Source organism: Oreochromis niloticus, linkage group LG11, assembly GCF_001858045.2.
Source record: "Oreochromis niloticus isolate F11D_XX linkage group LG11, O_niloticus_UMD_NMBU, whole genome shotgun sequence".
In the NCBI taxonomy this organism is placed as follows: domain Eukaryota; kingdom Metazoa; phylum Chordata; class Actinopteri; order Cichliformes; family Cichlidae; genus Oreochromis; species Oreochromis niloticus.
Window position 1 is genome coordinate 17,518,970 of NC_031976.2, and position 15,994 is coordinate 17,534,963.

General features: G+C 39.7%; 1 protein-coding gene across 1 annotated transcript; it reads left to right on the forward strand.

The window, feature by feature from the left end:
- Window positions 1-6,231: 6,231 nt before the first annotated feature.
- Window positions 6,232-8,576, forward strand: LOC100699060 (C3a anaphylatoxin chemotactic receptor-like). The gene is made up of 2 exons (XM_003454409.5): window positions 6,232-6,722; window positions 6,822-8,576. The coding sequence occupies exons 1-2, from the start codon at window positions 6,713-6,715 to the stop codon at window positions 7,880-7,882; spliced, it is 1,071 nt and encodes a 356-aa protein (XP_003454457.1). The 5' UTR covers window positions 6,232-6,712; the 3' UTR covers window positions 7,883-8,576.
- The last annotated feature ends 7,418 nt before the right edge of the window (window positions 8,577-15,994 follow it).

Genomic DNA, 15,994 nt, shown 5'->3' on the forward strand with positions numbered 1-15,994 from the left:
GTCTGCCTGCATGATAAACCTGACTTACACCTTGTTTTTGTCTTATCTCACAGGATCAATGCTGTATCCCGGACTTGTTGCATTTCATAGTACAAAACGTGGCATTCAAAACATGGTATACCAAAAACCACATGATATCAATTCAAAACAGAAGCAGAAGAAAAAAATAAGTGTTGCACACTTAGATTAAAAGGAACTGAAACCCGTGTAACTTTGTGAGTCTGACTTCACTGTATATTCTGCAATACATAGACATAGTACATTGTTACACATTTGTGCACAGTCTCACACAGCTTTTGCTAGGCACACTGCACTACGGTGAGTGGCCTGGCTTGTTTACTCCCACTAGAGCTGCTCATTTTAGGAGATACTCTCTCTTGTGGTGCAATGGAGGAATAACTACTCTTCCAGCGCTACATCTCATTGGAGACTGGGGCATACATTGTTTTAAAATCACTAAAGAAAATACCATATTAGAAAATTCAGAACCTTTTAACAAAATACAATATTTTAAATAAAAAAAATATGGGAGATCCCTTGTTTTTATCAATAATGCATTTCTTGTATTTTCACTCTTCCCTCCAAAATTTAATGGCGTCCCGACATTCTGACACTATCAGTCCTTATGTGGCAACTATTCATCGCCTGTAGGGCAGGTACATCTCTTTAGGAGTCAGAGTTCAGCATCACTGCTAGCCACAGTGAAACACATGGTGAAAACCATTTATATACAAAAAAGGTTCCAGGGAAAAGGACTGTTATTCATCTGTCCAATCATTTTCCTCCTCAGATTAGTGACAATGTTTTTTAAAAACAACATCACTATTAATTAATCTTTGTTCAGTAACGACTTTAGCTCTTGTTTTCCCGTTGTGGGTATTAATTAGGCACATAATTAACCACATTAATTGTCTTGTTTCTTTAAAAATTCATAATAAACCATACCTTACAGATTTTAGATTGTTATCAATCTCAAAACCCGCAGTAGCCATTTTTTATCTCTGTTGTTCTGTAGCAATTTAAAATTAATTGGTCCAAAGTCGTCTTCATCACAGTGTAGCATGGGCCATTTCTTTGTGGTAACATAAAAGCACCACTGATCCACTGCTCTGACAGGAAGTTGCCCAACAGAGATAAGTTTTCAGATATAACTTCGTCATAGATATTTTTAACACTTTGAGAATGTTCTTCTTCACTCGCATATTTATACTGTGTTAAACCCCCATTCTTATTGTCATTAATTATACTGTAAATTTGTTTTGGACATTGATTCTGATTCTAATTTATGTTAAGATATTTCCATTGCTCAAGCATGTCTCCAAAAAGGAGTTTGTAGTATGGCACACCAGATCTAGCTTTCCCTTTCAATTAGCCCCTCAGGGCCTTGTTCTTGTTTGTTTTCCTGCTCACACAAGCACTACACACGTTTTTGTAAAAAGAGATTTTCAATTTAATGCAAAGGTCAGGCACACCGTTCACTTTGCTTTTGTACATTAAACACCTTTTTGTTACCTCACGATTTGTTCCCCATATCAGTTTAACGCATAATTTATTGAGAACCATGATGACTTTCTGTGGTGGTGGAAACAGTGGCGAGGGATAACAATCTTGATATATTGTGGGTTTTGACACTGTCCACTTTCTGTCAAGGCAGGCAGGAGGGAAGAACCCAAATGCAGACTCATATACAGAAGCGAAAGTTAAAGTCAAAAAGCAGCTTTACTGCTGGCACTAGTAAACACAGAACTGAACTGAACAATACTACGAACAGAACACACAGGCATATATGACGGGACAGCACGACACTGACCAGGGGGAAGACTAGACACTATATACAGAGGATGAACAGGGGAAAGAGGGAGCAGCTGGGAGACACGGCTGGGGTTAATTACACATGACGAAAGCTAAACTGAATATGATGCACACAGACTGAGACTACCAAAGAAAAACAGGAAGTCCACAGAGACGCAGACAGACCTAACAGAGGAGGAATCACAAAAGCAAACCAAGACTAGAAATACAGAATCAAAACTCAAGAGACTAACAATGACACATCATAACAAAATCGAGGACAAATAATAATACAAAACCGAAAACACTGGGTCACCGACCCAGGATCGTGACACTTTCCACTAATCCAAATTCCCAGGACTTTAATTTAATCTTTAACCTCCATCCATATTATGGGTATCTTTACTGAGTAAGATGCTCTAACCTGGACATAACCTAGCTAGCTTTACAAAATTAACATTTCTACTCTCCTCACAAAACCGTAATGAAAACCTGAAACTTTACATTTTATGACTATTTTCCTGCAGTATTTAATGTATGACCTTGTCTGGGGTACTTCTTCATATGCTAAAGTAGGCTGTCCTAACTTGTGGTAAGTAAACATTAGGTTTTGTTTTCTCATTCTGAAAGGATACTTTTTCACACTGACAGGTGACTTGGTCAGTGTCCTCTTGGTCACTGCATTCAGTCTCAAGTTGGGGTGTGTGTTCTGTGTCTTTATTGTTCTCTTGTGTCTCTATATCCTCTTCATGTTGGTTGCTCTAGTATCACTGTTCCACTTTCTGGATTGAACTCTGATGCCTCTGTCCACCATGGCTTTTTAAAATTTTCCCCCTGTTCTGTCGGAGGTCCTCTGATTCCTCTCCATTCATCCTCATCCTCTGAACTGTGCTCTTGCTTATGTTCATGTTGTTTTTCTGTTGTTTTTTTTCCTCAGTTCTGCATGTCAGTTGAATTTTTCCACTGGCAAGAAGTCACATGACTGCAGGAGGTTCCTGTGGACAACACTGATATGCCCCTTGATATTTTCTGGCTTGATTTCATATACTGGGCTATCCTTATGTTTCCTTTGTGTCACCCAAAACACTTAGAAGACCAGGGAAATTCAGATCATTCTGGGAGGGCTATCTTCTCACTGAAATTTCAGACCAGTAATCTGCACTGTGGGTATAGCTCTGTACCAAGCGTTTCACTGCCATAGAAAATTTTCCCTGGTCGACTCACCTTATAGGCTGTTCCTGAGACCAGTAACCATTCTTCATGCAAGCCTTCCACTTCTCAGTATAGTCTTCATGGGAACGGCTTTGGGCTTTAGCTGTGAGACCAAAAATCATGTGAATGGGGAGTCTGGTGTTTCGCCAAAACAAGAGGAAGTAAGCAGTAACTTGTAAGCACCAACAGTAAGCAACCTGGCCTCGCTGCGCATACAGTTATAAGCATGGACCGCCTTTACCACAGATGCTTTCCAATCTGCTTTGCTCCCTCTGGGAGGTTGCAAAGCATGGCCAGCAGTATTCTACTGAATCTTTCTATCTGGCCATTTCCCCAGAGGTGGTATAGTGTGGTTCTGGATCCCTTAACTCAACTGTATTCTCCCAGCTTGGCAAAGAGTTTGTTTAAAAACTCTCTTTCCTGGTCCTGATGGAGCCGTATTGGAAAACCAAAGTTCAAGATGAAATCTCCAAATATTTTTTCTACAGCTGTTTTGGCACTTTTATTTCTGCAGGGGTAAGTCTGAGCAAATCACGTAAAGTGGTCCATTGCCACAAGGATATATTCATACCCTCCCTTACTTTTCTCTAACAGTACAAACACTGTACGCTGTAGTGATGTTGATCAGGGGACTACTGGTTGGCTTGTTGGGCCGCTTGTTTTTTAAACAGCTACACGCCTATGTTATGTAGTGTTCCATGTGCTGTCTTCATGTAGTTCTTTATAAACAAGCTTGGGCAGGAGTCGCTATGTTCCGCTGGGTGTTTTCCTGTACAGTTGACCGCCTTTATCAAGGTGCAGTTTCTGTTTTTCCCTTGCCAGGGCAGTTATCTCCTTGTTGCATTACGGGCAGAGCCAGGACTCACCTCCATGCAGCTAAACAGCCAGAGCCTAAGTCACACTGTTTAGGACCTCAGAAAATATTCTGCGGACTGATGGGACAAAAGTTGAGCCTTTCGAAAGTATTCAATCCCATTACATCTGCCATAAAACTAATACCATACCAACAGCTGATACTGTTATTGCCTGGTAAGACTTTGTTGCTTCATGATCTGGAAAACATGGCACAATAGATGAAAATGTTTATTCTGCTCTCCACCCAAATATCCTGAATGAGAATGTTCAACCATCAGTTTATGCCCTGAAGCTCAAACACACTTGTGTTATGTAGCATTAGGACAACAAAACACACCAGCAAACCCATCTGTGAGTGGTTAAAAAACAGGAAATGAAGGTTTTCGAGTGGCCTAGTCAAAGTCTGGACTTAGATACGATCGAGATGTTTTGGCATAGTCAGTCATGCTCAGAAACACTTACAGTTCTTGGTGTCAAGGATTTCACAGCCAGTTATTACTTTTTTACACAGGACTAGGTTGGTTTATTTGGCTTTATTTCCCCCTTGAAAATTAAAATGATAAAAAATGATTTCCTCACATTGTCTTTATGTAATATTAAAATTTGTTTAATGATCTGAAATATGTGTGGCAAATGTGCAAATGTTAGGACATCAAAAACTGTTTGGACCCCCGAGACCCCCTTCCTGGATGTCCCCATCCAGTCTGTGTATTCACAATCATCATCTATCTGTAAATAAACTCTTTCAACTTCTTTTGTGAGCCCTGCCTTTGAGTCCACTCACCAAGTGCCTGATGTGACGTGTCCAGTGATCACACATTTCATACCAGAGAGGAAGGTGCTGGGGAGGAGCGCTTTAAAATTGTGATGTTATTGTTACAGTTCTGGGAGTTGCAGTAGGGATCGATGATGGTATGAATGACAGTTTATTGTAGTTTCCTAGTTAAGTGAAACATTTGTTCTCTCGGGTTCAAAGTTGGTAGTGAATTTGATGTTGTAAGGTACATTTCAAGTGTGCTGCAGAGGTTCACGTGACATTATGGACTTTGGTCACAAGGTGGCAGAATTGAGAAAGGTGATGGCTAAGCTGTAAAGATTTTGAAACATTACATTGCCAAAAGTATTCTCTGTAAACTCCTAACTTGAGTGACATCACATTCTTCAAACTATAAGGTTTAATTTGAAGTAGGTCCACCCTACAAATCTTCGGGGAAAGCTATCCACAAGGTTTAGGAGTGTGTTTATGGGAAGTTTTTGCCATTCTTCCCGATGCACATTTATTAGGATGAGAAATCCTGGCTTACACCAAACTTTACACTTGCCACAATGCAATTAGACAAGTAGCATTCACATGGGAACCACCAAACCCAGATTTGTCAGTGGAATTTCCAGATGGAGAGGTGTGATCGGTCACTACAGAGAACAACTCTCCACTGCTTTAGAATCTAGTGCCAGCCTACTTTACCGCACTGCATCTGATGCTTTCCATTGTGCTTGGTGATCTAAGGCCTGGAAGCAGCTGCTCAGCCATGGAAATTCCATGAAGCTCTCTATAGGCTGTTTTCAGTTGACTGTGGTCTGCAGCAACTGATTCTGCAGAAAGTGACTTCTACACACCAACTGCCTCAGCATACACTGACCCCACTGTGTGATTTTCCGTTGCCTACAACTTTATGGCTGAGTTGCTGTTGTCGCTTAAACTTTATTATAATACCACAAACAGCTGACTCTGGAATGTTTAGTAATGAGGAAATTTCATGACTGAACTTGTTAGTAGTTTGTAGCATTCTAGTCTGGTACCACGCTGGAATTCCCTGAGCTCCTGAAAGCTTGCTGAAGCAGTCTGCATGGCTACATGCTTGATTCAAAACAAATTTCCCACGTGTGGGACTAATAAAGGTTATCTTATCTTATCTTATATACACTGTTGCCATGGAAGTGATCAAAACACCTAAATTCAATGATCTGGATGGGTGAGTGAATACTTTTAGCAAAATAGTACTGGTCATCTTGTCTGTTTCACTTCCACCTTTCTGTGAAGCTGTGTTTGCATTTCTCTGGGTGGAGCTTAACATGCATAGAGAATAATGATGTCATAATGCTGTGTAAAGTTCTTGGTAAATGTGTGTCTGCTTATGTGAACTTTTAAGGAGTTACCCGTCCATATTTACTTATGATCTATGTTTTGTATTTATTTATTTATTTATTTATTTTTTATTGACCTGTTGGTGCTAATGTCTTATACTTGCTTAGTGCCTATAGGCCACCATCAAAGGTAGGCAGATGCTTGGAGCCCAATGCCATACTTTGACATTTAACAATAGTTATCTTAGCTAGCACCTTAGTGTGTCTTGCTAGGCACACCAGAGTCTGTTGTTACTGAGTCAGGTGCACCAAACTGGGAGTCAGAGTGGGAAAAGCAGCAGTTGACTGCACTGTCTTGACTTCTTAGTACACATGACTGTTAAAGTTGATCAGTCAGTGACTTCCCACATTCACACCTCTTAATTTCACACCTCTAAAAGGTGTGAAAGCGGGTACTTTCCAGCAAAAGGAAAACATTAATATAATATATGTGTAATTACAAATAATTTCTCAGTGAAATATGATAACACTCTTAGTGAAATAAATACTGCTCTTCTAAGACTTGTTGAACCTTTCAGTTTAATCATAGAAATGTTAAATAGTATCCAGCAAATATATCACTCAGCCTTTCCTGGTGCATGAGCATATTCTGAAGTGTTTCTGTTCTGTGTTGCATAAACTGAGAGGGAGGAGTAATGCCAGCAAATATAAGCAGCAAAAGACGGAGACCAGTGCAGATTAAAGACAGACTCTCTCAGCTAAAAGGAACATGGGGTCTGGTGAGAAACTTTCAACATATATTAGCATTTCTTTTAAACTATGTCAGCTAAAAGATAATATGACCTTTTGATAAACTGAATAAAGTGATTTTGTTTTAGGTAACATCAGTTCGGCTGCAAATCCATCATCTGGACTGGAAGCAGCTTCCAGACACATACAAACAGCCTCCATTGTCATCTACTGTGTGATTTTTATAGTTGGGACTCTGGGCAATGCTCTGGTTATCTACGTGACGGGCTTCAAAATGAAGAAAACAGTGGAAACAGTTTGGTTTCTCAACTTGGCCATAGCTGACTTCCTCTTCACGGCCTTCCTGATTTTCGCAATCATTTCTCTCTCTCAGGGTCACCAATGGCCTTTTGGACCATTCATGTGCCAGCTCAACACCTTTGTGACTGTAGTCAACATGTTTGCCAGTATCTTCACTCTGACAGCCATGAGTTTGGATCGTTATTTGTCCATCTGGGTGGTGGTGTGGGCACACAACAAGCGCACAGTCTGCAAAGCTCGGCTCATATGTGTTGGTATCTGGGTCATTGCTGTGGTCTGCAGCACTCCTTATGCCACTTTTCGCACTGTGTTAGGAGATAATGGGACACATTACTGTGGTTATTCTATGACACATGAACAGAAATGGAGTCTCCACATTTTTCGCTTTCTTATGGGCTTTGTGATCCCATTCCTGGTCATATTTGTGTCTTATGTGGCCATAGGCATACGTACAATGCGCATGTCAAGAACAAGGCGACAGAGATCTCGCCGAATCATTTTCGCCATCATTTTTGCATTCTTCATCTGCTGGTTGCCCCTCCATGTTTTCAATTTTATAGAAATAAAGGCTGCGAATAATCCAGACCTCGGGACCATTGTTAGAATCATGGGTCCTCTGACTGTGAGTCTGGCTTTTCTGAACAGCTGCCTGAACCCCATCCTCTATGTTTTCATGTGTGAAGAATTCATGAAGAAGCTTCGACAGTCCATATGCTTTGTACTTGAGAGTGCTCTGGCAGAGGACCATGTGTCATTTTTGTCCACTCGCTCCATGTCAACCTTTTCCAGTGCTGCCCAAAAGTCAGACGCTGCTGCAACTTCAAAGAGGACTGACACGGCAAATTTGAAATCCTACACAGAAAGCAAAGTGATCGACACCGACCACTGACTAAGATTTCAACATCCGGCAATGTAAACTGAATTACATTATTTTTTAAACGTTCTTGTCAAATTGACTGAAACAGTGCACTCATGCACAGCTATTACAAAGTGTGTTAATTTGTTACTTGATGTTAAAGCAAATTATCCCACAGTAACAGTAACAGAAACTCTTTGTGGCTGTGCTTCAGCTTTAAGATGCAATTATTGATTTACTTATTAAAACAATCAATGTGACATAAAGTGTGATTTTTTTAAGGCTTTTCGAGATTACATTTAATAAGATTTCTATTTGTGTACATTACTTTTTCATCTTCAATCTTGTTACACCATATTTATTAGTATCTGCATCTATTACATTGGCGGGTCCAGGGCGATAAGTTCGCCTTGTAATCGGAAGGTTGCCGGTTCGAGCCCTGGCTCGGACTGTCTCGGTCGTTGTGTCCTTGGGCAAGACACTTCACCTACCGCCTACTGGTGTTGGCCAGAAGGGCCGATGGCGCGATATGGCAGCCTCGCTTCTGTCAGCCTGCCCCAGGGCAGCTGTGGCTACAACTGTAGCTTGCCTCCACCAGTGTGTGAATGGGTGGATGACTGGATGTGTAAAGCGCTTTGGGGTCCCTAGGCGGGACTAGTAAAGGGCCATTACACATTTATTGATATCTATGTATTTTTAATCTGTGAATAAAAACATGCTGATCAAATGCTTTTGCCTGTCTCCATGACAAACCTGATGTGCACCCTGCTTCACCGCTGATCTAACAGGATGTCACAGTGTTCTATATCTGACTTGGAACACACTATTTAAATCACTATGAAGTGCAGGAAATGAACCACAGAGTCACTCAGCTGGTTCTAGGTATCTTGCTGCACGCATATACTGTGCAGGCCTTTCTCACACTGGGACTCAATATGGCAGCAGTACCAATTACACTATTCACTCTAAATGTTTTTACTTAAAAAAGTTGCTAAAAGTTTGCCTTTCATGAGGATAGATATTGAACTGTAAAAGCAATAGTAAATATCAGTAATGTTTGGTTACTAAGGTTACTAAGGATCTCCAGAGGTAAACAAGGTCACTTGACAAGTCAGCATCATCAAAACCTTCTATGTTTCATATCCATTCGATTCTCCAGAACTGTAAAATACAATTCCTGTTTTGTATCTGATATATTTATCACTTTGCCTACACTACATTCTGCACTTAACATACATGAACAGGTCTTCGTCATTTGTGCCCTTTCTTCTACTAGCTGCAATTCTAGCAGTGTAAAAGACATTTTTATACATTTTATAAATCACCAAATTAATGCACACATTCCTGTGACAATGCGATGCACAGTTCTTCAGTGCTTTTAATGAGGTATGGTTTTTGATGGATTTTTCAGTCCAGTTCTTGTGTAATTCAGCATTCTTCAGCTATTTTTCCCTGTTTCCCTACCTTCAAAGTGGCTTCTTGACAGCCACCTTTCCACAGAGACCGTTTCTGATGAGCCTTCAGCGTGAACAATAGATGATCAGCTGAAGGGCCAGATGCATCTCTAATGTCTTGTGTCAGATTTTTGCTTGTTTTTTCCCCTAACTCTTAAGGACATGACTTTCAGATACTTTTCACTGAAAGAGAGTACTACACTATTTGACTGCAAATAGTCTGTAGGCCTGCTACTTCTTTTTTTTCTATATTTAGCCAGGTTCCTCATTTTTTAAGCACACAAAAATACAATTTTATGAATGTCAAACTGTGTCATCATTGACATTTTTCATAGAACCAACAAAAGAAATAAAAACAAATTATATTTTTGTGACAGTCTGCGAATAACAAATTGCAAACTGAAAGGAACAATTTAAAATGAGTTGCTAAGTTGTCTGTTATGTGTTGACACAACACTCATTCATCCCTTGAGCTAGATGCCTTTTTATACTTTAGTGATTCATAAGTCAGTGTTAAATGGCTTTAAAAAATCCTCTGAAAATGATCAGCTGAACTAAAAATGAATGAAAAAGCAACCGATTTCAAAAGAAAGACTTTGAGGAAGGCTGAAGACCTATTGCTCAAGATCCCTCGGTCAACGGCAAAAAATAGCAAAACATTACAAGAAAGTCAGATTCCTTGGAAGAGAAACCCAAGAAGCACTTAAAGAACACACACTTTCACCAACGCAGCTCACTCTCTGGGCAGCATTTACTTTTAAGGAAATAGTGCTGTAATTTTTAAATATTCATTTTTGTTTTCTTTGTTCTTTAAACGTAGCCTACTTTATAGAGTTTGTAGTGGAGTAAAAATAAAAGAATATGAGTTTGATCTTAATTGACCTTGATAAAAAAAAAGTCAAAAGTCCCGCGAAACGTGAGATTTAGTACCTTATATCCTCCTAAAATCAGCAATTAGATTTTGACCTCTGTCTGACTCTGAGACCGCTACACCAAGCAGCAATTATCTAATCTTTACGAGTTCTGCTGTATGATCAAGGGGACATCCTGCGCTTTCTATTGGTACCATATTTTGGGCGGTTGTGTATGAGATTGTGCAGATAAGTGCTTGAGATAGTGACGTGTCCGAATATGTGTGTTTGTGTTTGCATGTTAGTTCAGTCACCGAGTGTTCAGGAGTCTGACGGCTTGGGGGAAAAACCTGTTTCACAGTGTGACAGTGAGGCCCCGAATCCTCTGGTACCTCTTGTCAGAAGGCAGTAGGGTCAAGAGTGTGTGTGAAGGGTGTGTGGGGTCCTCCACAATGCTGGTGGCTTTACTGATGCAAGATGGTGTGATAGGTGTTTGTGATGGAGGGAAGAGAGACTCCAATGATCTTCTCAGCTGTTCTTACTATCCATTGTTGGGTAATAGGAGGAAAGATTAACGGCACCCTCTCAGATAGATTGCCTATGCCCCTCTCCTGTTTTTTTTTGTTCACTGAGCCTTTAGCACAAGAAATCAGACAAAACAATGACCTTAAAGGAATTAGAATAGCACCACAAGAACATAAAACAGGATTTTTCATTGATGATATCATCACATACATCCAAAATCTGGACTCGGCAGTTCCTAAATGTTTTACAGTCCTCGCTGAATTTGGTCAGAAGTCTGGCTGTAAACTTAACATTACAACAACACAGGTACATGTCAATTGTGCTCCAAACAGATCACTTAAACAAAAGTATAAACTAAAGTGGGATCTAGAAAATATAAAATATTTATAAAATAATGCAAAAGACTTGAACAAACTTTATGTGGCAAACTACTCCACTATTAACAGTAACTTAAATAGGGAGTTATCCAAGTGGCTGACAATAAATGTGGATTAGAGTTCAAGAATCAAAGTGATTAATATGAGGTCACAACCTGGCCCAAAGGCTGTGAGTAGGAAGTGGGAGGCCACACACAGGCTTAAATGCTTTAAGATATTTTAATGAAATAACATAAAGAAACCCAAAAACAGATTAAATGATACACAGACATGACTGAATGCACCATATCAGGACAAAACCAAGGGAGCCTAACAAGACTCAGAAGGAGCGCACACAGGTTGCTTTATAATACACTGGGGACTGGCCTTCTCAGGTGTGCTGCATCTGAAATTGGGTCAGCTCCACCTACTACATACCTGAAGGAGACAGGCAATGAAAAAACAAGGCCAGTCCACTGGCTATTACAATGAATATATTCCCCAGTCTCTCTACCAATCTGAATCCCAGACTCATAGTTCATGGGCTGGAACAAGCAAATATCAAGGTTCTTATGGGCAGGCAGGCCAAAGGTCAAATTCAAATCACTGCAGTTAGAGACGGAGCAGGGAGAATTTTCTCAAGCGAATTTAGAATAATATTTTTACTGGTGCTCTTCAGACAATGCTGCTAAATAGAAGGAGGTAGAGTGACCCACAGCAGAGTCCCACCTCAAGCCAGATTGGGAGAGAAACAGCTCGGAACCCAGGAAGAGGATAACATCACTGTAGCAGAAACACTAGCAGTATGGACAGAGATATTAAGGAGATGGAAACTGGAGGAAGACCGCCCTCTACTGCTGTGGCCTTCACGCACCAGCCTCTTCAGATCAGGATAAACTGACCAGACGTTCACCAGGTGGACTGAGAGAGGCATAACAGCAAGAGGTATTTTGACCAACAGATATATTTTTGAGACATTTGAAAAAGTCTCAAAATGGGAAAGAAAAATGCAAAGGGAAATCCCAGAGAGTGATTGGCATTTGATGTCCAAAACACAGTTCAGCTCCACTAGCTCAAGAAGCTGGATAGGATTTGGATGGAAAACTCTAATACGAAACTTTACTACACCTTATATTAAAAGAAAACAAATTAGCACACAACAACCGTGCTGGAGAGATTAATGCCAATTATCTACATGTCTTATTGTCATGTGATAAAATACAACCATTCTGGTTAGAAGTTAATGGAATCATTCATATACTTCTGAAATATGAAGTTCCCAGGGATCCACAGGTTTTATTCCTGGGTCTGATTAAAATAAAATAATGACATTGGCTGTAAAGAAGGTCATTCAAAGGTCGTTCAAAATACAGACACAATGTGTGAAAAACTAAGTACTCATTTCAAGGGAGTTAAAAAGAAAAATTGTGGCAAGATGCTGATAACCAAATGTACTTGATTACTTGATTTTCAGAAAGCATCTTTGCAAAAGCAGAAGTCTTTGCATTTTGCACATCTGGAACATTCACGTGTGAGTTAACAAAATGCCAATATAAAAATGTAAGTGTGCCAAAAATGAAAAAAAAAAAAAACATTTAATAGAAGTCAAGGAAGGAAATCCTTTTTCACAGCACTGAATTCACAAATAACCTGAAACCACAAACAAAAGCAGAACGAGTGGTAGAGCATTTCTATAGAAACACTACAGACAACATTCATACTAACAAGTTACATTATGCTAACAAGTTAAGTTCCCACTCTGACTCTCAGCTGGGTGTGTAAGTGTAAATGTAAGTAATTGAAGTGTAAATATGTAAGTGTGACAAATGCGCAAAATAATTTTTAAAAAAAGACAAAATACTTTTTAACATTACTATATTCACAAAAAATTGACACCAACAAGTGTCTCTTGTTTTTTTTTTGTTTTCATCAGTCCATCTGCAAGATATGCAGAGGCAGATCGTGTGGATTATTTTATGCAAGGACCCAAATGCAGACCAGAGCGAGATGAACACGGGAATTGACTGAAAGCGTGTCATTTATTAAGGCAGATACACCAAACGGGGGAAAACATAAATAACAAAATAAACAGAGGTACTGGGGAAACTAAAAAAAACTAGACAAAACCCAGAATACTAGGAAAAACCTTGGAAACACAGGAGGAACTCAAAAGAGCCACGGGGGAAAAGCAGATGTGACAACAGAGGTCAGGGGGAAATTCAAACAATATATACAGACCCGAGGTGATCAGAGGAAGTGGAAACACATGGGGAACAGAACTGATACAAACGAACATGACGCCAAAGGGGAAGCAAAACTAAACACACTGAACATAGACCACGAGACTATCAAAATAAAACAGGAAAAAAGCAGGCTAAGACACTCTGACTTAACAAGGGGACAGGGAAGTGACAATGGGAGACATGACACAGACATAACTATGGAACACATAAAGAAGACATGATGGACTGGGGAGAACACACATGACAAATAGGGGAGACCTGGCATGAGAAACAAGGGGAAACATGTAAAGAAGAGGAGGAGATGAAAACAGAGTGAGAGAGAGGAAGTGACACAAGGAACGAGAGCTAGAGGGACACGAAGGGAGACAAAACATCACTGAGACACACAAAGGGCGAGGGAGACTTAAACACCGAGGACATGACACTATAAACAACACAATGGGGAGACAGACATGGGAGGAACCTAAACAGACAAACCAAACTAACTAAAGCTTAAACTATAAAAGTTATAACATAATACAAAAGGCACATGAAACACAATGGTATTTGAGAAGTGAAATGACTGTGAAGTGAAGTGAGTGACTGAACTGGAGATGTTTTGTAAAGACGAAAGGTCCAAAATACCTTCAACCAGAATCCAGACTCTCCTTGGAAGCTATAGGAAGTGATGGAGGCTGTTGTTTCTGCAAAAGGAGGATCTACTAAATGTTGTAGATGTAATTTTTCTGTTGGGGTGCCCAAATTTATGCACCTGCCTAATTTAGTTTAAGTAACTATTGCACACTTTCTGTAAATCCTATAAACTTCATTTCACTTCTCAAATATCATTGTGTTCATCTGCTATATGATATATTTAAATGAAATTGCTGATCCAAACAACCAATGATTTATGAAAGAAAATCATGAAAATTATCAAGGGTGCCCAAACTTTAGCATACCACTATCAGTGTGTACTACCTGCAAGAAAGGGTGAACCAATATGAATATTTCTTAAAACTAATCTACAAACACATACAGAATCTGCAGCACATGCATGCAAGGTTTATTGTGCTTTACAGCCCAGCAAAGGGGATCCTAACAATGAAACAAAAACATGTGAATACATGTTTCCTATTTTTCCATTTATTAGTTCCTTCATGCAGAATCAGTATTTTATTGGATGTTAAAATTTTTATTGATATTTTATAGTAAAAGCCTCACAGTGTGCTTTGATAAACTGAGCTCATAAGTAGCAAGTGCTGCGTAGTTTTTTTTAATCTACTTCTTTGTTAATCTGATAAAACAGAGAGCCACTTTCACACTTCTAGGGAGGTGTGAAAGTTGCTGCATGAGCATATTCTGAGGTGTTTCTGTTCTCTGTTGCATAAACTCATTACAGAGAAGCAGTGACAAAATAAAAAAATTAATAAATAAAAAGAGGAAAAGGCAGAGGCCAATGTAAATGGCTTGTATTTGTATAGCGCTTTACTAGTCCCTAAGGACCCCAAAGCGCTTTACACATCCAGTCATCCACCCATTCACACACTGGTGATGGCATGCTACATTTTAGCCACAGCCACCCTGGGGCGCACTGCCGGACACTGGCGCCACCAGTAGGCAACGGGTGAAGTGTCTTGCCCAAGGACACAACGACCGAGACTGTCCAAGCCAGGGCTCGAGCCGGCAACCTTCCAATTACGAGGCGAACTCCCAACTCTTGAGCCACGATCGCAAATTAAAGACAAACTCTCTCAGCTAAAAGGAACATGGGGCCTGTTGAGATACCTTAGAACAAATATTCTTTTAAACTGCATCAGGTAAAAGGTGATATGATTTCTTAAAAGACTACATAAAGTCATTTTGTGTTTAGGTAACATCACTTCACCTGCAAATCCATCACCTGCACTGGAAGCAGCTTTTAGATACATACAAACAGCCTCCACTGGCATCTACTGTGTGATATTTATAGTTGGAACTCTGGGCAATGCACTGGTTATTTACGTGATGGCCTTCAAAAAAAACAGTAGAAACAGTTTGGTTTCTCAACCTGGCCATAGCTGACTTCCTCTTCACAGCCTTCCTAACTTTCTTGATCATTTCTTTCCCTCAAAGTCACCAGTGAGATTTGGGGGGAATTCATGAGCAGGCTCAACACCTTTGTGAAAAGTGTTGGGAAGGTAACTTTTAAAATGTATTCCACTACAGATTACAGAGTATATGCCCCAAAATGTAGTTTGTAACATATTCCTTTAAGTTACTCAATGTGAGTAACGTATTCTGAATACTTTGGATTGCTTAATATATTGTCATGCTGTCAACTACATGAATGAACTATTTTTGTGTGATTTATTACTATTACTGAACTGAACATGATTATTTGTAGCAAGCAGGTTGTCTAACAGTCTACACATATATGAACTAACCTCAGCTAATGCCAGCTAACAATGTTAGCTCGGTGGTGAGTAGCCTTCAGTAATAGTAATAAATCATACAGTAATCTGGTCTTTAAGAGATGACGTGATGAATCCTGCTTCCAGGCCCAAACAACTCTGCATTTATTAAGGCTGTTGTGTTTTTAACATGTTTTAATGCTTTGTATCTTGTTCTATTTAATCTCAACAAGCCCCTTAAAACAGTCAGTGATCACTGTCGGCCTCTCTCGGTTTTTATTACCACTATTCATTTTAAAGCTGAGTTATTAAAACCTCATGATGCAACTACATCCCAGCCCATGCAG